Below are 21,120 nucleotides of genomic sequence, written 5' to 3'. Positions count from 1 at the left end.
GAAGGTAGCTCCAATGGTTTTGAGAATGGAAGAACAATAATATTTTAAGAGAAAAGATTGAGCATAAGATAATAAAGAAGGCCGCCATTTTATTCTTATCAATGAACAAAACTAATTATTAATTTGGGTAATGCTGATCTATATTTAATTAAGCTAATGAGTATCACACTTTGAGAAGAGCAATAGATATATTAAGAAATTGATTAGCAATAATTAACTTCCTTTTGTCTTGTCAGATTGATATGGGATGGGTTCTGTCCTTTAAATTAAACTAACCTAATTGCTTTAACAATAAAAAGTTAATATTGTAATGCGCTAAATGCAACAAAATATAAAAAGCCTAAAAAAACTATATTCTAGTTGAAGATAGCTTCACTTAATTGTTTAATTTTTTTTTTTTTTTTTTTAAAAAAAGAAATATCATTTTTTTTAATATTTAGTGCTGGGAAGTTGTTCGGAATATTAAATATTTGGAGAAAAAAAGGAAAGGAATAAAAGGTTCCCACCGGGAAATAAAAAGAAGGAAAGTGTTAAACACTTTAGAATAAACTTTTTGTTTTAGGGTCTGAAATTTTGTTTTTTTAAAAAATATTTTGAGGAGAAAATGATTCGGGTGGAATCAAGTATTTTCTTCGAAAGTTTCATATTTTTCTAAAGTTTCCATTTTAGTTTCTAGGAGTTTCTTTCTTAGATGGGTATCTCTTCTATATTCTCCACCATGATCCCTAAATTTATAGTAATTTGTAGAGTGCTATTTTTTAATCTATTTTCCACTTTGGAATATGAATTAAATTTTAAAAATATTTATGTTTTTGGAGATTATTAACTATAATTTCCATTTACGTCCTATTTTGATTCTCTGTTTTTTTCTTTTTTAAAAAAAACATCCTATTTTGGTTACTAACTATCAAAATGTCTTTCAATCCTAAAAATTAAAAAATAATAATTTGTTTGAAGATTAAAACAAAGTCCTAGGGAGAAAATTCTTCAAAGACTACGATTTGGACCTTATAAATGGAATTTTTGTTTCCAAAATCATGAATTTGTGCAGTGGTGGTGTCAATGTATGCATGGAGTATTAACATTAACATCTATAAGTTGATCATCATTGTTAAAAACAATTTTGAAAAGATAAACAACCAATCAAGTCAAAGAACCAGGTTGCCTATGTTAACAAGAATTGCAAGAAAAGGCTTACAGATCAAGGGGAAAAAAACTACCTTTTTCGTGTCCGGGAGGCGTCGAGGCTGAAGTGAACTACAAAAGAGCAGAAGATATTGCAAATTGCAATGTTGGTGTAAACAAGATCTGTAATATAAGTTCTCAAATTATCTTCCAAGATCAAAGGGTGTTGTGAGTTATTGTACTGCCATCTGGTCATGGTAAAGAATTAAGAAGCCTCCAATTATTTGGAAATACATAGAAAGAAGGTTTAAAAAGAGATATGTATGTATCTTCCAACAGAAGACTTGCCTACACACGGAAAAAACTCAGATTCCCATCGTTGCTGAACCAACTGCAAATGAGACACAACAGCTTTAAACGAAAACTGAAGCAATTTCGAAACTTCTCTCATTAAAACTCGTGGTTTATTCTGGAAAGAAAGATGGTTGCTATCAATGATGGTGATCATCATCATTTCCATAACCATCTGGCGATCCTCCAGGTCCCACCACTTCCAGCTGCGAACACGAATTAAAATTAGCAAAACTAGGCGATTTTAGACAAGTAATTAGCAATTAGGACACCAATGCCTTTGCCTTTATCCATTCAAGAAGTGGGATGTTTAGAGAGAGTAAATTACCAGTAAAACTCACCGGGACTCACTAGAATCATGCATTCAAATAATAATCAGAATAACTCAATTGACCTACCGTGAACCTCACATTTGCATGGAGGAATAAAAGTATTATAAGTTTACTGGCATGCAGGCTTGTTAGAAGCCGAGAATCAAATTCATGCCCTTTCGGTTGAAAATATTATATCTTAATCAGTTGAATTGTACTTGTAAAGGTCAACTAAAATGGTTTCTAATCTTTAGTTAGGCTTTGGGGTTTCATCCTCTGCTTTTATGATATTTTATTCTATCAATGAAATTTACTTTATTTATTCATTTCCATCATTCCATATCATGGTAACATAACGTAATAATTTACAATAAATTCTCACCACAAAATACTGTGTGCACACGGGGCATTCATGTGGCTCGCCTTTCTTCAGCCGAAACCAGACAACATCATGCTCATCCTCTACAATTCAAAGGAAGCAACAGAAGTTAGAAATATCGTGTGTTGTGGAACTGTGGAAGAACGAAAATTTAGTTATGTAAATTTTTGTCAGACTTGCATAAAAATGAGGAAAAGCATGAATAAAAGACAGATTGCAAGTACTCACCGCCTTCACCTCCAGGGCATCCAACTAATCTTTCATCATAATATGACTTAATAACAGCAGGATCTTCCTAGAGAATATGAAACTTTTGAGATTTCATCCAAGGAAATAAGTTGCGCAACCAAACCTATTCTTTCATGCACATCATCCCTCAGTATTTTGATATACAATTCAGAGCAAAGCAAGTTAAAGGTTTCGTTAAAGCAAAGTGAACCCTCAGGTAAATAAACCATCAATGACCACTACTAATAAAAGTATTAACATTCAAAGTAAATGTAAAATAAGCAATTTACAGTCTGAATGAGTCTGAGATATCCTCTGATCAAGAAAACAAAAACTCTGTCCAACCTCGCTTCATACTTTATTTCAGTATTCAATATTCCTATTAAAGAAATTGAATAAGAAATGTTTCCTGGAGGGTTCAGATGGAGGGGATTTCACCTTGTCCAATGAATTATGTTCTGTGGCTTGTGCTGTGGTCTTTCTCCCTCTTGAAAATGGAGGTATAAACATATGGACAACCACCATACAAATTTTGTTCTTTACAACTGGCTAAGGAACTTAGTTCTCCTTGGCATGTAGGGATTGCTAACGAACATGGAAAGAACTTCACCAGGTGATTCACAAGGGAAAATTCCTAGAACCATCTTCAGGCTAAAATGGTTACTAATAAATATGGTAACAACTTCACTGGGAAATTCATAAAAGGAAATTCCTAATCTCCCGGTGAGAAGTTTAGATGGCTGTATGAAGTTGTTGCTGACCAGGCAGGAGAACTGGCAAGATGATGAGATAAGGGTGACCATTGTATGAAGTTGCTTTTGAAATTAACAATGACAGATAAGTAATTGAAGAGAAGGCTATCTATGGTAGCAGTTAGATTCAAATCATGCCTCCTTAACCAGACTTCAAGAGTTTGAAATCTCATTTATGCCGATACATTTTCAGTTAGCTTCCTAGATCATGTTTTGGTTTTCTAAGAACCTGCATTCTCCTGGATTTATATAAAATGTTTAGTAAAGCAGGCTATCTAAAAAGTGCAAGGTGTTCCCGTAGTCAATTTTCCCGGAAAGGATAAACACAAATTCTGTTACTCAAAAAACTTTCCTCTATATTTCGCCCAGAACACTTATTTATACATAAAGAATGCAGAATGTAGAATGGGCTGAACAAGTCTCTTCCTGAACTGCCATTTGTCTAAGTGGCTCTGGGTAAGTTCTTCGAACTCTTCAACTTTAGTAGGTCAAAGATCAAGGATAGTTGTTCTTCAAATGTTAGTAGGTCAAAGATCAAGGATAAGGAAAGAAATCTATCGACCAACTTTATTTTTTACATTCTTGGAAGGTGTAGATGAAGAAAAGCAGCAAAGTTTCTAAAGTCGGAGTCTTGTAGAAAAAGATATACGGACCTTGTAAAAATTGTGGCTTCTTCTAGAGCTTCTCATTTTTCTTTGTGGTAAACATGGCTTCTTCTTGAGCTTCTAATTTTTGTTTGTAACTACCCACCCCTTATCTTTATGCACAGCAAAATCTAGAGCCTTATGAAAATTTCTGTATATTTATTTAATCAATGAAATTGCTTTCTGAAAGGCCCCCAATTTCCATTTGTTAAAAGAGAAGGGGTAAGAAAAGGATTACACCATTGACAAGTTAGTTGGAGGTCAGAAACGCGGGAATGGGAGACCATCTGATAGATGTTGAGAATGTTGGGAGAGAACATGCGCGGGGGACAGAGTATTTTAGGCTTAAGGCCAACTTTATTTTCTTTCATGCTTTTGTCTTTTTGCTTTTTGTGAGGGAGAGGAGAGATAACCACTCATATCTGATCAGTTGAGAGAACTTGTATTGCCTTGGGGCAAAGTTTTTCCTTTGTCCATCAATATATCATAAGGGGAACCTTACATATTGGTTTCGGAGCATCTCATTCTAAGGAGATTGGGAAAAATGGCCCAAAAAATAATCAAAGAAAGATAAGATGTGACGAATCAAGAGATTGGAAGTATTAAAGAGAACACAATAACTTACCGGCTATTGAAGGAAGGCTATCAAAGGTAGTTGAAGGATCAAGTTAGAAATAGGAGTGATAGTAGTTTGACATAATGTCCAACCCAAGTGAGGTGGAAGGGCGCAAACGGATTCAGGAGAAATAAGGGAGGTAATTGGTGACTTGAGAAAATTCAAAAACGTCAAGATGCCTGTGTTTGGGGTCAAGGATCTGAATTTGTGGCTTTTAGAAGTTGACAAGTATTTCTAAATTCATAAACTCATCGATCCTAAGAAATTGATCATAATTGTGGAGAGTTTTGAAGGGATGGCCTTAAACCAATACTATGGGAAGGAAGAGAGAAAAGCATTCAAGAACTAGAAAGATTTGAGGATTCATTTGCTGGAAGAGATGTTGAAGGTCGATAGACCATCTATAGTACAAAGGGCTAAACATAGTCCTAAATCACCTCAACCAAGAATGCCGCACATCACTATACTCTTAAAACAAAGATAGATGAAATAAGACCATTACCCAAAAAAAAACTCAAACCTACAGATTTGTCTTAGAAAGTGTCGTTATTTCTTTTCAGTATGATTTCCAAATGAAGGGTAGGAACTACATACATCCAAAAGTTGTTCAGTCCTTTATTACTTGATCTCCTTTTAGGTACATCCAAACTAAAGAGAGCATGCATAAACTTTTTTATTAACCTAAAAGCCCTCCAACTTCAATAGTGATTTGGCACATAACTTATGGGAAAACACAGAAACAAATACAAGTGTATAATTCACCATACAATGTTGATTTATGTACAACAAATAAAACATCAATATGGAGAATCAAGAAAAGAAGCAAAAGGGCCTCCTTGAGCGGCATAAGACACAACCCGACCCAACCCAACCCAAAGTGTGGGAGAATAAAATTAACTGCAAATTGTACCAACCTTAGTGCCGAAAGGGCCAACAGGGTTGTCTATATCGAGGATGTCTCGTCCCTGAAAACATAAAACAAAATGAAATGAGACTCACCTTCAAAACGAGAAAAACATTAGATGCCAAACAACTAAAATATTTACGTAAACCAGACTCGTCCAATATGAGAAATGTGTCAGTAAGTTTAAGAAGCCACTAAATACAACATTTTGATCGGAGGATGTTTTGTCCTTTGGTGCCTTATCATTCCAGAACTTTCAGCCCAAGAAACCCAGCAGGTTATTTGCTCAGCTTGTGCATTTTAATGCTTGCTCAATCATTCTGTTGGTACCTTTAAGCACACTTGGACATTGGTCGCAGGTAGCTTATTTTATTCGTTGATTATCACACCTATACCTCTGTAAAATCTTCTACATATTTATAACAGAAATGAGTTCACGTCATCCTCATACAGAAATTTTTGTGGTAAAAAAGTACCCTAGTTCTTTTCTTCAACCAATTCAAGGAACAGCAGGAATCATTTGTTCGATAAATTGACCATCCACTAATATAAATAACATGATATATATAGAAGTTCGACATTGGCCTTCTCATGAAAATTGAATCAATCAATTAACGTATAGCTATAAATATTCACCTGCATTTAATTTTTGAAAGTGATGGAAACCATCTTACCTATTTTCAATTTATATTCCGCTGGTTTTTTCAACATCAAATCCTAAAAAAAAAAAAAATATGAAAGCACGCAACGAAACATGAAAAAATCACCTCAAGCGCAGCTTCGAGCTCTTCGCGCTCGTGTCCGGTTGCAATCGGCATTACATCCTCAACCTTCTTCTTCAAACCAGCATCAGCTAATTTTCAATACAAACAAATCAATAATCACACGAGACCGAATCCACGTCCGCACTCATACTATAGATTCATTTTCATACGCACAGCAACAGACAGTACAAAAAGTAATAATCCACAAGTTAAAGAGAATGAAAATCCAAAACAAAGAGTAAGATCTACCAGCCTCGACGCCGTAATGACGAGCGTAGAACGAAACGTGTGGCGACGGAAAAACATGAGATGAAGCAGCTACAGTAAGTCGTGAGGCTCTGGAAATGAATCCCAATGGAGCAGATGCTGCCGCCGATGTTGAAGGAAAGGATTTCAAGGCTCTGAGCTGCGAAAAGAGCAATTTCCTCCACATGGTTAGTGATTCTCCAGTAATGATCTCAGGTCACTCCCCTTCGACGGCGAACTGATTACCCTCTCTCTCTCTCTCTCTCCCCTTCTTCTTCTTATTCTTCTTCTTCTTCAGCGTTTTGGTTTTGTAAGTGGAGAGATGTAGAATAAGTCAAGTGGAGATCCGGCTGAGACCGAGGGTGGTTCAGTACCCCGATGGTTTGGCACGAGGGTATTACATGACACGTGCCGCGCGAAAATTTTCCCACTTAAATTACCCACTTGTATTTTACTAATTTAATTTTAATCCGTGTCTGACGTACTAAAATTAAAATTTATTTTTAATATCGTATTTGATTTGTGAATTTTAAACTAATTTTAAATAAATGAGTAACCTATTAAACTTAAAATTAAAAATTCAAATACATAATGATTTTTAATATCGATAAATTACCCTACAACATGATAAATTAACTATTAACATTATCAAATTCATTTTTTAAACGAAACTATTAGTATTATATTTTAGGGGAGATACACCAACACACATGTATTATTTATTTTTATTTTTTTGGTTGATTGAAGATATATTTAAATGGCTTGTCAACTCAATTTTTTTTTAAAGCTTATGGTAGAGTCCACTAGTATCACAAAAAATATATTTATAAAGAAAAATTATAACGTGAACAAAGGGAACATTATATTTTTGCAGCACTTGATCCTTTTAAAAAACAATTTATTGACAAAAAAAAAAAAAAAAAATGACGTCTTTGGCGGCGCTTGGGATGAAATTTCAAACTTAATTATTTCTTTCTATATTATTAAATAAAATGTTGTGATTATCGAGATAACTTAAGTGATAATAACAAATTTCAGTAATAACGTTATGCTCTAAAATGCTGGGATATCAATACCTAAATTATATTTTCTGAAAACGAAATCACCTTCAAACAAACTTGGGTACTATATGCATTAAAGCTCAACGATGCCATAAATCGTATCATTTAAAATTCCAAACTAACAAACATAACCATTCAGTCTTAAATATTTAGACTACTTATTAATAATTTATAATTATTTATACTTGTTTCTCAACTCAAATTCATCTAAATAAAATATGATTTTCCATCCAAAATTTTTAGGTAGAAAAAAAGTGGAGAAAATATGGAAAACCACTCGTAAATAAAACATTCCGTCTCCAATCCACATATATTAACTTTCAGACTACAATAATCGTGAGAAAAGACTTCCGACACCACAATACCATCAAGAAAAGATGTCTGAAGACCAAAGTGGGTTATGAAAAAAATATTACAAGATGCAAAAGGGCAAGTATGCAAAATTTTAGATTTGCAATAGAAGTGACAAAGGAATTGTACATAAAACCACTTCAGTAAAACAGCCATTTCACACTTCCTAATAACTGGGCTGGCTGGTTTTCTTAAGTTCTCAAAGTTATTTTCTAAGATCAATGGGTTTTGTACTGGAAGGTAATGGAAAAAGAATTGAGAGAGAAGCCTCCAATTATTTTGAAACGCATAGAAGAAGAGTTTTTAAAAGCCGTACTTCTAGCAGATGACTTACCGAAAAAGATCAGATTCCTTTGTTGACGAAGGAACTACCGCAAAAACAAGAACCCGCAGAAAACAATCAAGCCACAGTTTTAAATAAGAACTGCAGCATATTGTGAACTTTGTCTCTTCTAAAAGCCAAGGTTTATTCTAGGAAAGGGCATGGTTGCAATTAATGCTGATGATCATCATCTCCATAACCATCCGGCGATCCTCCAGGGCCAACCACCTCCAGCTGGGAACACAAATTACGATTAGGAGAAGTCTGCAACTCGACAAGTAATTTTAGACAACAAACCTCCATCCTATCAAAGGAGAAAGTATGATAACATGGAAGAGAGAGACAGAGAGAAACTCTAATCCCTAAGTGGAACATACACACATACATGTATTTGAAAAGAATATTTATAGTTTACATCTCAAAGGGCGTGATTTCATTACAATCGAAGCATTTTTGGTCATGTACCCAAACATCGTAAAAGAATTTGAAAATTATCTGCAAAATTAGATCAAAACATTTTTCACAGTTACGGTATTGACTGTTAGTATTTTCAGTAATGCGTGTCCTTCCCTTCACATGCAGCTATACTTGAACATGCTGGTTGGAGAATGCCAAATTTTGTGAAGGTATAGAATCCGGGATTTATGATGGAGGTTTTGTTGGAAAGAAACAGTAAGAGTTTTCAAGGTGAAGCTAAAAAGTGGCAAGAAATTTGGGATCTGGCGACGGGTGTTAGTTCCCTCCTCATGAAGCTCTATATAGTAAGGTAAAAAATCCAGCATTTAATATCGTGCCAACTGAACAATAATAATTTAAAAGTTCTCACCACAAAGTACTGTGAGCAGACAGGACATTCATGGGGTACATCCTTCCTCAGCCGAAACCAGACCACATCATGCTCATCCTCTACAATAAGTAAGGAAGCAACAGAACTAAGACGGAAATTCCAGTGTAATTGAAGAACACAAAATTTGCTTATATCAGACAGCGCAACGCTCATGAAAAGGCATGGAAAAGAAGAGATTGCAGGTACCCACCACCTTCACCTCCAGGGCACCCAACTAATCTTTCGTCATAATATGATTTGATAACAGCAGGTTCCTCCTAAAGAAATAATAAGTATTGAGATTTCTCGAAGAAATAAGTCATGCACGAAAAATCCTACTTTCATTCACATACACTAACACTTAATTTCTATGCACGAGGGCACAGACACTATAAAGAGCAAAGAAAGTTAAAGGCTTCATGGGAAAAAGTGAGTAGTTTTTGGACAAAAGCGAATAGGTGAATGAATAGTCAAAGTCATAGATACAAAATAAACACAAGGTACAAACTAACCAGAAACAAAGAATTCAGCATTTTCCAGACTTGATTATAAAAATCAAAGTGAAAGAGGATCTGACCAAAAATTATGAAAAGATTGTAACACTGAAAATTGAAACCGCCAATTCATGCGCTTTGTAACAAATAAACAACAGTTACGAGTTCAGAGAAAGGGATCAAAAGAGCCACTATTTCTGCAGCCAATCACAAGCACAACTTTAAAAAACAAAAAGCCTTTTAGACCAGATAAAATAAAACTGGTTCAAAAAGAAAAATAGGACCCAATTCCTTGAATGACCCAATTTTCCAGGACTTGATTTAGGTTAGTGGGCTGGTGAAGAACAATAGAATCTTAGAGAAAATGCGTGAGATAGATATAGAGAAAGTTGCATAATTTCTTGCTTCTAAATGTAGCACAAAGTCAAAGAAGTCAGAATTTTCACTTCTTTTCTGATTCAAACCAATTGGAGAGGTTTTCTGTCAGCTCCTTGGTTGATGAAGAGGAAAGAATTCCTCCCCAACCAAAATTATGATACACCTTGGAGATGAAAGAAAGTTAAATGACATGGATAATTAGGAAAAGAAAGGGAAATAACTAGACGCAAAATCTCATATCAATTCACAAAGATTATGGGAGTCCAAGACCTGAATGAAATAGTTCGACATGAGAAGATATCATGATAGCATAACAAAAGTGTAAAATAAATTCAAGTGAAAGTAAACTCAACATATACTGCTATCTCGTCATGCCTTGAAATCTACATGAAATAAACCTTGGATAAAAAGCTAAAGCGTCTGATTTATTTCCAACAGACAAAAAAAAGGCAACGAAAAATTAATCACAAAACACACTAACCTTAGTTCCAAAAGGACCAACAGGATGGTTTATATCAAGGATGTCTCTTCCCTGCAAACATTAAACCATCGAAATGAGACTCACGAAAATACATCGGCGACCAGCCTATCAAATAACATAAACCAGACAGTTGGAAAATGAAAATGAACCGATCAATTTTCTGAACTAAAATTACCATGCCAGACTCCGTGTGGAAACAAAAACGAATCAATCAATTAAGCCATGAATTTCAACCTACTTTGTAGTCCGGTGAATTTCACAACATCAAATAAAGGGGGGGAAAGCACGTAACGGAAAGAGATCCAGGTAAGCAAGAAATACAAAAACACTTCACCTCAAGCGAAGCTTCAAGCTCTTCACGCTCGTGTCCGGTTACGATTGGTATTACATCCTCTGCCTTCTTCTTCAGACCAGTATCAGCTACATTGAAAAATAAATTTGACAATCGCACGAGATCAAAACCACATTCGAGCACATATTATAAATTCACAGACTGTAAAATACTTAACAAAGCACGCATATACATTCTAATCGATTAATAACTACGCGAGACCAATTCCACATTTGCAGTTTCGTTCAAATATCATAGATTTACACATACAACGACACAGACTGTACTATACACAACAAACGATCCACGCGTAAACATTCTAATAAATTAACAACCACACGAGACTAGTTTCATATTTCCACATTCGTGCTCATACATACAGTAACAGAGACAATTAAAACCCGAAGAAAACAGCAAGATCTACCAGAATCAGAGGCGTAATGGCGAGCGAAGAGCGAGACGGACGAGGAATGAGAAACACGAGAAGAAGCAGCGAGTCGAGTGGCTTGAGAAATGCATCCCAACGGAGCGGATGCGGGCGTCGATGATGAAGGAAGAGATTTTAGGGCTTTGAGCTGCGAAGAGAGCAATCTCCTCCACATCGTAGATTGAAATCGGTGAATCCTCCGTCTATGTTCTTGCGCAGCCCTTCGACGGCGAATTTGGCTCTCTTTTTCTTCGCTCTCGCGCCCTTGGGCTTCTCAATGCCTTTAGGAAATGGGCAGAAACGCGGAACTGGTCAAAGATATGGTACAGCTCATTTTAAATTTAGGTTAAATTATAAATCTGGTATAGAATTCAATGTTTATTTTTTTTGCACGAAAAAATCAAATTTAAAAATTGAAAAGCATAATAGGTATTATATTAAAAACTTACGAGTCCATTAAAAAAAAATTTAATATTTAATAATCTAATATTTCACTAATTTTAGGTCAACACAACATACGGTGGTAAATTCAAAGTTTTTACATTTTTATATAATATAATTTGTCAATCCTCCGAACATTAGGGTCGCTCCTACCTATAATTGGTCAAATTATCTTTAAAAATTTACTACCAAATTTGAAAGGAAAAAAACAGTATTGTTAGTCATTCCCAATAAGAACATGATAAAGTTTTACCAAAGTTTCTATATTTATTTTAGGATAAGGTCAAATCTGACAAATCTTAATTATACAAAATCATGTGGGTTCATTAAGACCATTTGACAAAATAATTAAACTTAATTTGATCAATTTTGGGCTTATGGAATTTGGGTACAAAGGCAATTTCAATAGTTGGGCTCAAAAGCCATTGAAGCCCTAATTCCATATGCCTATGTAAAACTCTACTTTAAATTTTAATTTTGAACAATTAAATCATGTTTTAAAATGATTTTAATTGTTTTGACCATTAAAATACCTATTTAGAGACAAATTTTATTCATGAACTAAATGTACGAGACAGAATTTAAACGCACTTTAACAATATTAAAGATTGACTTTTCAATATCTCATAGGCAATATTAAATTTATAAAAAATATAACCGAAAAATAATTAATATATTTTTATTCATCTTACCAACCCCCCAAGCAAAACCAACCATTTACCGACCAAACCTCAGCACCTTAGCCTTATCTTTCTTCATCAGTGGTGGACCCCACCCCAACAAATTCTTGGTCCCACTTTTATTCCAAACCCAGTCCACCTACCACATCTTTCACCAAACTCAACAACAAAATAATAATTATAATAATAAATAAATAAATAACAACTCTCATTTTCGTCTTTATTATTATTATTATTATTTTTCCATTTTCGTCATTTCTAGAACATAACTTTTTTTTAATAATTAATATTATTATTAAATCATAAATTTAAATGTCTATTTACCTAATTAAGCTTTTAACTCTCAATTTTATATATTACAACAAGATCTGGACATGGACAGTATTTATACGAACATAAACAATTCATAATTTTTAATTTAGTTTATAAAAAATTTGTATATATATATATTTTTTTTTTAGTTTTATGCCTATTAAATTTATAAATATATTAGATATTATTTAAAATTCAACATACTACTATTTTAATCATTAAAATAACCCTAAACTTACCTAATACTCATTGATAGGTTGGAAAGATAAAAGGAATGAGGGGTACCTACTCCCCTTATTAGGTCTTTGGTATTAGATTAAAAATTTATTATTATTATTTAATATTAAAAGAGAAGTTTTTCTTTATATATTTAAAAACTAAAATAAGCATTTTCAAAATTAAAAATTCATAAAACTTCTCAAAAGAAAATGAAAATTGAAGGTTAACTTGAGAACCATAAGTTAAAATTTATTATAATTTATCAATATTGCAAAATTAAATAAGTCTGTGCAAGCCTCATTGAAATAAAATAAATAAATAAATAAATAAACAAACAAATTAAACTATATTACGAAATTACAAATCTAACCTTCCCCACTCATTACTATATCCCCCATCATCCCTCACCAAGAACAATCCCACAAACGGCGAAAATGGCCCCGGAACCACCAGCGCCGGAAACTCTGACGAACTACTGGGGCGACCAACCGGAGGAAGAATTCTACGCCTCACAAGGAGTTCGAAACTCCAAATCCTTCTTCGAAACCCCCCATGGCAAGCTCTTCACACAGAGCTTCATTCCTCTGGACTGGCCAGAGCCCAAAGGCACCGTCTACATGACTCACGGCTACGGCTCCGACACCGGCTGGATGTTCCAAAAGATCTGTCTCAGCTATGCCTCTTGGGGCTACGCCGTCTTCGCCGCCGATCTCCTTGGCCATGGCCGCTCCGATGGCCTCCGCTGCTACCTCGGCGATATGGAAAAAGTCGCCGCCGCCTCCCTCTCTTTCTTCCTCCACACCCGCCGCAGCGAGCCCTACTGCCATCTCCCTGCCTTCCTCTTCGGCGAGTCCATGGGCGGTGCCGCCACCATGCTCATGTACTTCCAGTCAGATCCAGACACCTGGACCGGTCTGATCTTCTCGGCGCCGCTTTTTGTCATTCCGGAAAACATGAAGCCGAGCAAACTCCGCCTCTTCCTCTACGGCCTCCTCTTCGGCGTCGCCGACACTTGGGCCGCCATGCCGGACAATAAAATGGTGGGAAAGGCGATTAAGGATCCGGAGAAGTTGAAAATCATAGCGGCGAATCCTAGACGGTACACAGGACCACCGAGGGTTGGGACAATGAGGGAATTGGTTAGAGTTACGCAGTACATTAGAGACAATTTTTCGAGGGTTACGGCGCCATTTCTGACGGTGCACGGGACGGCGGACGGAGTGACGTGTCCGTCGTCGTCGGAATTACTGTACGAGAAGGCGGCGAGCGTGGATAAGACCTTGAAGCTTTACGAGGGGATGTACCATTCGTTAATTCAAGGGGAGCCGGATGAGAATATGGAAATTGTTCTGAGGGATATGAGGGAGTGGATCGACGAGAGGGTTCAGAGATATGGATCGAAGAAATAGAAACTCAAGATGGGTGAAGGTGGGTGTTAATGGCGGAAATGGAGGAGATCTCTGTGTGCGTGTTTCTGGATAATGAAAATGGCATAACTGGTAATTTTGATGTGTTTTTTGGGCTATAGGTTTCGTAATGCCAATTTGCTTCCTTGACTTTCGCTCTTCTTATTCTATTAAAAATAAACTTAAATTCTAATGTACCTTATTTTATCTATTTACCCCTTTCTCTCTCATTCTTTTATGGGTTAGTTTTTAATTATTTATTTTTAGAATATAATTCCTCGTAGTTTTTTTTTTTAATTGAATGCCTTCCATGTCTTAATTAATTAAGTTTTTTAAAAATGTTCAATATAAATTTAATAAATTAAATTATATATTTTTAAGCGTAAAAGTCAAAGCCAAAGTCCACCCATAGTCGATATTATTAGTTTTAATTTATTATATATCATCATCAGCTTCACAATTTTAAAAAGCGTATCCTAAACCTCACATTAAAGACGCCTATGATTATATTGGGGAAAACATCTTTGTTTGTATTGTTTTTGCATTTGGAGTTGCCATATATATATATATATATATATATATATATATAATCCGAAACAACCTACCCAAGAAAGACCCGTCAAGCTTCCTCCTCATCGCCTCAGCAAGCGTTACAACGAGCACAAATTTGCCTGGCCAATCTGCAACCATGGAACCAACTGGGCTGTCTTCTGCTGCCCAATTGAAGCCCTCATTTAATTTAACGTCTGCATAATAAAGCCCAATACGTTCTCAACCAAATTCACCTGTCCTTGTTCTCCACTTTGAATTTCTAACATAGACTCGATGGGTAGTTGAGGAACAAGCTGGAGGCTCACACCTTCGACTTTGAAGGGTCGAAAGTGAAAGAAGGGTGTAGGTTGGGAATTTGATTGGAAATGGAAGTTTGAAGAAAAGAGGTGGTTGAGGATTAGGAGATAGGAAGAAAAGGCAAAGAGATTGCGTTCAAAAGCGGGGAGCTGAAGGGCTTGGGGGGGGGGTAGGGTTGCTTTCGCTTGCTACCACGAGAAACAGTTCCCCAAAACCAAAACCAACTTGTATTTTTCAAATTTTATCTGTCTTCTTCCTTGAAATCAATCTCTCCTTTTCCACAACTAAGTTCCTCTTGAAGTACTTAAAAATGATTTAAATATTGTTTCCGAATTATATTTGTTTCAGCGATCTTAGAAACAAATATAATTCGGAAACAATATTTAAATCATTTTTAAGTACTTAAAGATAACTCCAAAACAGCTTCAGAATGATGATACAGATAAGATCTTTAAAAGAATGGATTTCTGAAAATATAAAATATTTTAGTGGATATTTCATTTTTAAATCATAATAAAACAAAACCTCCTCTCTCTCCTCTCACTCCTCTCACACACCTATAACAAACAAACTATTATGAAAAATTTAGGGACAAAAAGGTAATTGAACACAAGCTGAAATGATTACATAAGGGAAGGAAGGGGTATTAATTTGTTTTGACTTTCAAGGTTGCTGTATTGCTGACGTGTACTCTTTTAAACCGTTGTTCAGTGTCCTTAACTAATTAATTAGTTTAATTTTATTCATTGATTAAAAAAAATAAATTAAATAAAAAGAGTTTTGCTGTCCGTTCATTACCATGGCCGGATACAACGTAAGCGCTCTGTGAGCCCCACTGCTGACTTGGATCCAAATCGTGGAATTACTTGTTCCAGCCAATAGCGGGGTAGGTGGGTTGGATTTTTCTTTCTTTTTTTTTTTTTTTTTTTTTCCTTTTCTTCTTGATATATATTATGGAAAGCAATTATAATAATTATTGAATCCTTCCTATTTTGCAGCTGAAAAGAAAAACTAATGAAAATAACGAAAATTATGTAATTTCAGGAAAAAAAATTATGATCTTTCTATTTTAATGGACTTAAGAAAATTATGTTTATAGTATTTTAAGATTTTTTTTTTTTTTTTAATAAAAATAACTCCGACTATACTTTTTAAAAAAATATAAATTGTGAAGCTAGTTAATTTAATTATCGTTTAGTTTTTTTTTTATATATAGTTTAAGGTAGGAGAAAGATGTAAAATATAAAATACATCTAGAGAAAGATGTTTGATACATTTTTAATATTAAATAAATTTACTTAGGAAGTGTCGTCCTAAATTAAGTATAATATTAATCTCTCTCACTATTATTTTCAAATTTTGATACTTGGTACTTTGGGAATAATCAAATATGTTAATATTTAGCATTTAAAGTAATGTAAAATTTTACTAAATAAAAAATTATAACTTCTATTTAAAAAAAAATGAGAAATAAGTGAAAAATGCAACTAAAATTTTATTTTAAATAAGGACCTCTTAGTTATGTACTCACCAAATTATGATAAAAGTTAAAATATCATTTTGACTTTTCTACTTTAAGTTTTACCTCATTTAAATCTAATATAATTTCTTAAATAACAATGCATAAGTATATTTCTAAAATTTCTAAAATTAAGATTAATAATTTTTTATATAGAAAATATAATAATAAATTAATTTGAAAGGTAAATTTTAAATTACCTTATTATATCGGGTGACAAATCTACACTTTGATACGTCGGTGAAAAAACTACCTTATTATCGGATGAGGGATGGGGCAGGGTATGATGGGGAGTTCCCATCCCATCTTGCCTTCGAACCCACTTTTAATTAATTTTATTAATTTTAAAAAATGCATAATATATATTATAATTATTTATCAAAATGAAAAAAATTAATATGGGTATATTTTATATTTAATATTCCGAAATGAGAAACGGGACAGGGACGAGACGAGGTCGAGGACGAGGAGTACGTCCCAACTCTGCCCTCAAACCTTACATTAAAATTAATGTTCAAATAAAAATAGAGGCGAAAAAGAAAAGTTTGCACTTTAACCAACAAAAAAAAACATGAAAATAACATAGAAATAAATGAGAAGCACCCGTTATTTGGTGGACAAAAAACATTACATCGTTTTCTAGCTATTTCATGCGTAATTTTCGTTCGTTAAATAAAAAGAAAAGGGCAAAAAAAAAAAAGAAAAAGAAAAAGAAAAGCGTGACACTTTATTGACCAACTTGCAGAAGTTGAAAAATATCTTAAAATGAAGGGTATTTTGGACATTTCCGAACGGTGGCAGTTTAATTTCGACCGTGATTCTCCCCTTTTTAGCCAACTTGCTTTTGCAACTTCTTTACGAGAAAGGGGACATTTTTTTTAATAATAATAATAAAAAATAAAAAAATAAACACACTGTGACATGTGACATTGTCTTTATTATTTTATTCGTTGTTAATTATCTTATTAACTCTGTTAAAAAAATTTCAATCCATTTTCCACAAACTAAAGAGAAGTTTTTAAACAAATAAATATACATAAAATTTATTCTTTCAAAAAAATAAAAAAAAAAGTATATAACTTGAGTGCTTTTATTAATTTCTCCCTAGATTTGAACATTCCCCTCTTTTTAAAGGAGTAAATATAATTTAACACATTTTAATTAATTCTTAGAAGTGGAAAATAGTGAACGAAATATATATTTTTTAATACAAGAACGTTTAAGATTTTTTTTTTTTTTTTTTTTCTGTGGATGACATAATTTAAATTATATTATTAATCAATTGGTTAAGGAGATAATTAAGTAATTAAGGTAAGATAATTTGTTTTTTAGTTCAATAAATGGGCATCCAAATGTTAATAAGCACGCTATGTATGAAGTTGTCCGCACAGGTGGTGGAAAGAAAAACATATGCTCCTTAAAAAATGGCATCATAACAGTTCCACTTTGGTCAAAGTTTCAACGATCCAGACCCGAAAACTAAGGAAAAACACTCCAAATTCAGAGACCCGAGTTTATGATTTAACCTTCCAAGAACCGATGGGTAGAGCAAAGTGATTCCAGTTTATAATTTAACCTTTCAAGAACAGATCTGTAGAACAAACTTATTCTTGTTCTTGCGACTGTAAATCAACCCACCTGTGGAAAATACCTTTTTAATTATTCCTTCCGTCTTTTGGTTTGATTTGAATTTTATTTTATTGGGTTTTTTTTGGCTGTTTGTTCTCTGAAACAATTCGAGGGTTTTTGATTTCTGTTGTTTGTATATAAAGAAAGATATTTGTATGTTCGCCCATCCTCTGGAGAAGGAACTTGCAATTCTTACCCATCTTCTTCTTATCTTCCTTCTTTCCTCTTCTTCCTTCCTTATCTGTGTCTCTTTTTGAAAGGCTAAAGCGTTTGGATTATTGTTTTTCCACAAGGGATCAAAGAGGAGAGACATGGAGGCTGTTTTGCAAAGCAAAGGGTTTCTTACTCTTCCCCCAAATCCCAAAGCCAGAAGCTTATTGCCTTCTCATGGCCTTAGGCAGAGGATTTTATCCACAAAGCCTTTGAATCTTCCTGGGTTATCACTTTCCTCAAATGGGTTTCAAAGATTTCAGGGATTTGTATCGAGAAACGCTTCCTTCTCTCCCAAAGAGCGTGTTTCTCTCATCTGCAGGGCTGAGGCCGCGGCGGCGCCTGCAGCGGATTCCGATGAGATCCCTAAATTTATGGGGATTGAGATTGAAACCCTCAAGAAGATTATCCCTCTTGGGCTTATGTTCTTTTGCATCCTTTTCAATTACACAATTCTTAGGGATACAAAGGATGTTTTGGTTGTGACTGCTAAAGGTAGCAGTGCTGAGATTATTCCATTTTTGAAGACTTGGGTTAATTTGCCCATGGCTGTTGGGTTCATGTTGTTGTACACCAAATTGGCTAATGTTTTACCTAGAAAGGCTCTGTTCTACACTGTCATCGTTCCATTCATTGCCTTTTTTGGGGCTTTTGGATTTCTTTTGTATCCTCTTAGCAATTTTATCCACCCTCAAGCTTTTGCTGATAAGCTTCTCAACTCCCTTGGCCCGAGGTTCCTTGGTCCTCTGGCTATTATGAGGATTTGGAGCTTTTGCTTGTTTTACGTCATGGCTGAGTTGTGGGGAAGTGTCGTGGTTTCTGTTTTGTTCTGGGGATTTGCCAATCAGGTAAATTTTCAAAACTTTGGCATCTAGAACTTGTGATTAATGATTCGAGTTTCATGTTGTTGCGACTGCTGTTAGCGATTTTAGATCTTGTTCGAGTGCGAATTCAACGATATTTTACAATGATCATACTTTTTGCTCCTGCTGACTAATGGCTTTACGTGTTTTATTTTGAGTTATTGATTGGGATATGTGAAGTGCAAGGGAATTCAAAAGAACTGGATTTCTCCCTTGAAGTTGTTGCATTTAGTTGTTGGGTTTATGTTCTGATAAATGTAAGGATAGGTTGAATTGAATCTATCCGTGGCCGAGCAAGCGCCGTGACCAATGGTTTAGCAATTGAGTTTGAAAGGATTAGCTCATTAATTTTCCCTTTCTTTGGTTGCCATTTTTCTGCAGATTACAACTGTTGATGAAGCCAAAAAGTTCTATCCTCTATTTGGACTTGGTGCAAATGTCGCCCTCATTTTCTCGGGTAGAACTGTGAAGTATTTCTCGAACATGAGGAAACATTTGGGTCCCGGAGTCGATGGTTGGGCTATATCTTTGAAAGCCATGATGAGTATAGTCGTCGGTATGGGGCTCACGATCTGTTTCCTCTATTGGTGGGTGAATAAGTACGCTTCTCTTCCAACTCGCAGCAAGAAGAAGAAGGTAACCCCCGCATTCTTGTACGGTTGCTTGCATACGTCTTCAGCAATCAATTCTCTTGTTAAATGATTCTGAATTTTTGTATTCTTGCATTCATTTACAGGAGAAGGTCAACATGGGGACAATGGAGAGCTTGAAATTCTTGGCATCTTCAAGATACATCAGGGATCTTGCCACTTTGGTGGTTGCTTATGGCATCAGTATCAACCTTGTCGAGGTTACGTGGAAATCGAAGCTCAAAGCACAGGTTTGCTGCATTTGACATTGGAATGTCTGTCTATTAATCAGCTTGTTCTGTAAATAATGCCCTCTTCGTAACTGTACAGTTTCCGAGCCCGAACGAATACTCGTCTTTCATGGGTGATTTCTCAACTGCTACTGGAATAGTAACATTCATAATGATGTTGCTTAGTCAATATATTTTTAACAAATACGGGTGGGGAGTTGCAGCCAATATTACGCCCACAGTACTCCTCATTACTGGAGTTGCTTTCTTTTCATTGATTTTGTTTGGAGGCCCGATAGCGCCGATGCTTACCCAGTTCGGGTTAACGCCTCTTCTTGCTGCTGTTTATGTGGGTGCTATGCAAAACATTTTCAGCAAGAGTGCCAAGTACAGTTTGTTTGATCCCTGCAAAGAAATGGCTTACATTCCCTTGGATGAGGATACCAAGGTAAATTTAATGTCTTGTTTGAATGTCTACTACTAAATTGTTGTTCAAGATTTCATTTTTTAATGGCTTCGTGCTTTAGGTCAAAGGCAAGGCTGCCATCGATGTCGTCTGCAATCCATTGGGGAAGTCTGGAGGCGCTCTCATTCAACAGTTCATGATCTTGACATTCGGATCTCTTGCAAACTCGACTCCATACCTTGGAGGTATCCTGTTGGTTATCGTCCTGGCATGGTTGGGAGCAGCCAGATCCTTGGACAGCCAATTCACGGCACTGCGTAAGGAGGAAGAGCTCGAGAAGGAGATGGAACGATCAGCAGTTAAGATCCCAGTTTTGTCCAAGAACGACAGTGAAAATGGGTCCTTAGCCACCAGTGGCACGCCTTTGAACCCCACCAAAGGTGACTCTCCAAGCAGTTCACCAGAAACCTCAGCTCCAACCAACGCCTAAATTTGTTCTTCTATCAACAGTTCAAACAAACACAGGAAGAGGTTGGTTGGTTGGTTTGGCTTAGAATTTTGTGTTAGTTTTATAGAAATAAAGTTAGCCACAGACCGTATGAATCTGACTTTTTCCAAGAATCTCTTTTTCAATCTCAATATGTATTTGTAATCACATTTATATATAAATGGTGGTGAAACCCCCAATTGTAATTCCATTTATCTCATGTTCATTCTTTTATTCTTTTGGAATTTG

The 21,120-nt window shown here is 35.1% G+C and overlaps 4 protein-coding genes across 4 annotated transcripts; 2 read left to right on the top strand and 2 right to left on the bottom strand.

The window, feature by feature from the left end:
* Positions 1 to 1,292: 1,292 nt before the first annotated feature.
* On the bottom strand, positions 1,293 to 6,641 carry LOC111492803 (cytochrome c oxidase subunit 5b-1, mitochondrial-like). The gene is made up of 6 exons (XM_023142266.1): positions 6,324 to 6,641; positions 6,078 to 6,163; positions 5,321 to 5,371; positions 2,395 to 2,461; positions 2,170 to 2,249; positions 1,293 to 1,682 (listed from the first exon to the last, which is right to left on the bottom strand). The coding sequence occupies exons 1-6, from the start codon at positions 6,505 to 6,507 to the stop codon at positions 1,617 to 1,619; spliced, it is 534 nt and encodes a 177-aa protein (XP_022998034.1). The 5' UTR covers positions 6,508 to 6,641; the 3' UTR covers positions 1,293 to 1,616.
* A 1,122-nt stretch (positions 6,642 to 7,763) lies between these two features.
* On the bottom strand, positions 7,764 to 11,310 carry LOC111492804 (cytochrome c oxidase subunit 5b-2, mitochondrial-like). The gene is made up of 6 exons (XM_023142267.1): positions 10,989 to 11,310; positions 10,568 to 10,653; positions 10,234 to 10,284; positions 9,092 to 9,158; positions 8,881 to 8,960; positions 7,764 to 8,288 (listed from the first exon to the last, which is right to left on the bottom strand). The coding sequence occupies exons 1-6, from the start codon at positions 11,164 to 11,166 to the stop codon at positions 8,226 to 8,228; spliced, it is 525 nt and encodes a 174-aa protein (XP_022998035.1). The 5' UTR covers positions 11,167 to 11,310; the 3' UTR covers positions 7,764 to 8,225.
* Positions 11,311 to 13,049: 1,739 nt separating this feature from the next.
* On the top strand, positions 13,050 to 14,268 carry LOC111492898 (caffeoylshikimate esterase). The gene has a single exon (XM_023142404.1). It carries the CDS (start codon positions 13,078 to 13,080, stop codon positions 14,050 to 14,052), a length of 975 nt encoding a protein of 324 aa, XP_022998172.1. The 5' UTR covers positions 13,050 to 13,077; the 3' UTR covers positions 14,053 to 14,268.
* A 4,089-nt stretch (positions 14,269 to 18,357) lies between these two features.
* Positions 18,358 to 21,086, top strand: LOC111492706 (plastidic ATP/ADP-transporter-like). Its single transcript, XM_023142113.1, has 5 exons — positions 18,358 to 19,104; positions 19,501 to 19,755; positions 19,856 to 19,999; positions 20,079 to 20,426; positions 20,506 to 21,086. The coding sequence occupies exons 1-5, from the start codon at positions 18,358 to 18,360 to the stop codon at positions 20,872 to 20,874; spliced, it is 1,863 nt and encodes a 620-aa protein (XP_022997881.1). The 3' UTR covers positions 20,875 to 21,086.
* The last annotated feature ends 34 nt before the right edge of the window (positions 21,087 to 21,120 follow it).

Source organism: Cucurbita maxima, unplaced genomic scaffold (genome assembly GCF_002738345.1).
Source record: "Cucurbita maxima cultivar Rimu unplaced genomic scaffold, Cmax_1.0 Cma_Scf00018, whole genome shotgun sequence".
Classification (NCBI taxonomy): Eukaryota; Viridiplantae; Streptophyta; class Magnoliopsida; order Cucurbitales; family Cucurbitaceae; genus Cucurbita; species Cucurbita maxima.
This window is presented reverse-complemented; position numbering and strand designations above follow the sequence as displayed.

Excerpts from the sequence above, each read along its gene's own strand:
- LOC111492804 (XM_023142267.1), bottom strand. The coding sequence starts at position 11,166 with ATGTGGAGGAGATTGCTCTCTTCGCAGCTCAAAGCCCTAAAATCTCTT. Across the intron at positions 10,285-10,567 it reads AGCTTGAAGCTTCGCTTGAG|GGAAGAGACATCCTTGATAT; the intron begins GTGAAGTGTTTT and ends TAATGTTTGCAG. Across the intron at positions 8,961-9,091 it reads GTGCCCTGGAGGTGAAGGTG|AGGATGAGCATGATGTGGTC; the intron begins GTGGGTACCTGC and ends TACTTATTGTAG.
- LOC111492898 (XM_023142404.1), top strand. The coding sequence starts at position 13,078 with ATGGCCCCGGAACCACCAGCGCCGGAAACTCTGACGAACTACTGGGGC.
- LOC111492706 (XM_023142113.1), top strand. The coding sequence starts at position 18,358 with ATGGAGGCTGTTTTGCAAAGCAAAGGGTTTCTTACTCTTCCCCCAAAT. Across the intron at positions 20,000-20,078 it reads AATCGAAGCTCAAAGCACAG|TTTCCGAGCCCGAACGAATA; the intron begins GTTTGCTGCATT and ends GTAACTGTACAG. Across the intron at positions 20,427-20,505 it reads CCTTGGATGAGGATACCAAG|GTCAAAGGCAAGGCTGCCAT; the intron begins GTAAATTTAATG and ends TTCGTGCTTTAG.
- LOC111492803 (XM_023142266.1), bottom strand. The coding sequence starts at position 6,507 with ATGTGGAGGAAATTGCTCTTTTCGCAGCTCAGAGCCTTGAAATCCTTT. Across the intron at positions 6,164-6,323 it reads TCATTACGGCGTCGAGGCTG|CTGATGCTGGTTTGAAGAAG; the intron begins GTAGATCTTACT and ends ATTGAAAATTAG. Across the intron at positions 1,683-2,169 it reads TGTGCACACAGTATTTTGTG|CTGGAAGTGGTGGGACCTGG; the intron begins GTGAGAATTTAT and ends TCGTGTTCGCAG.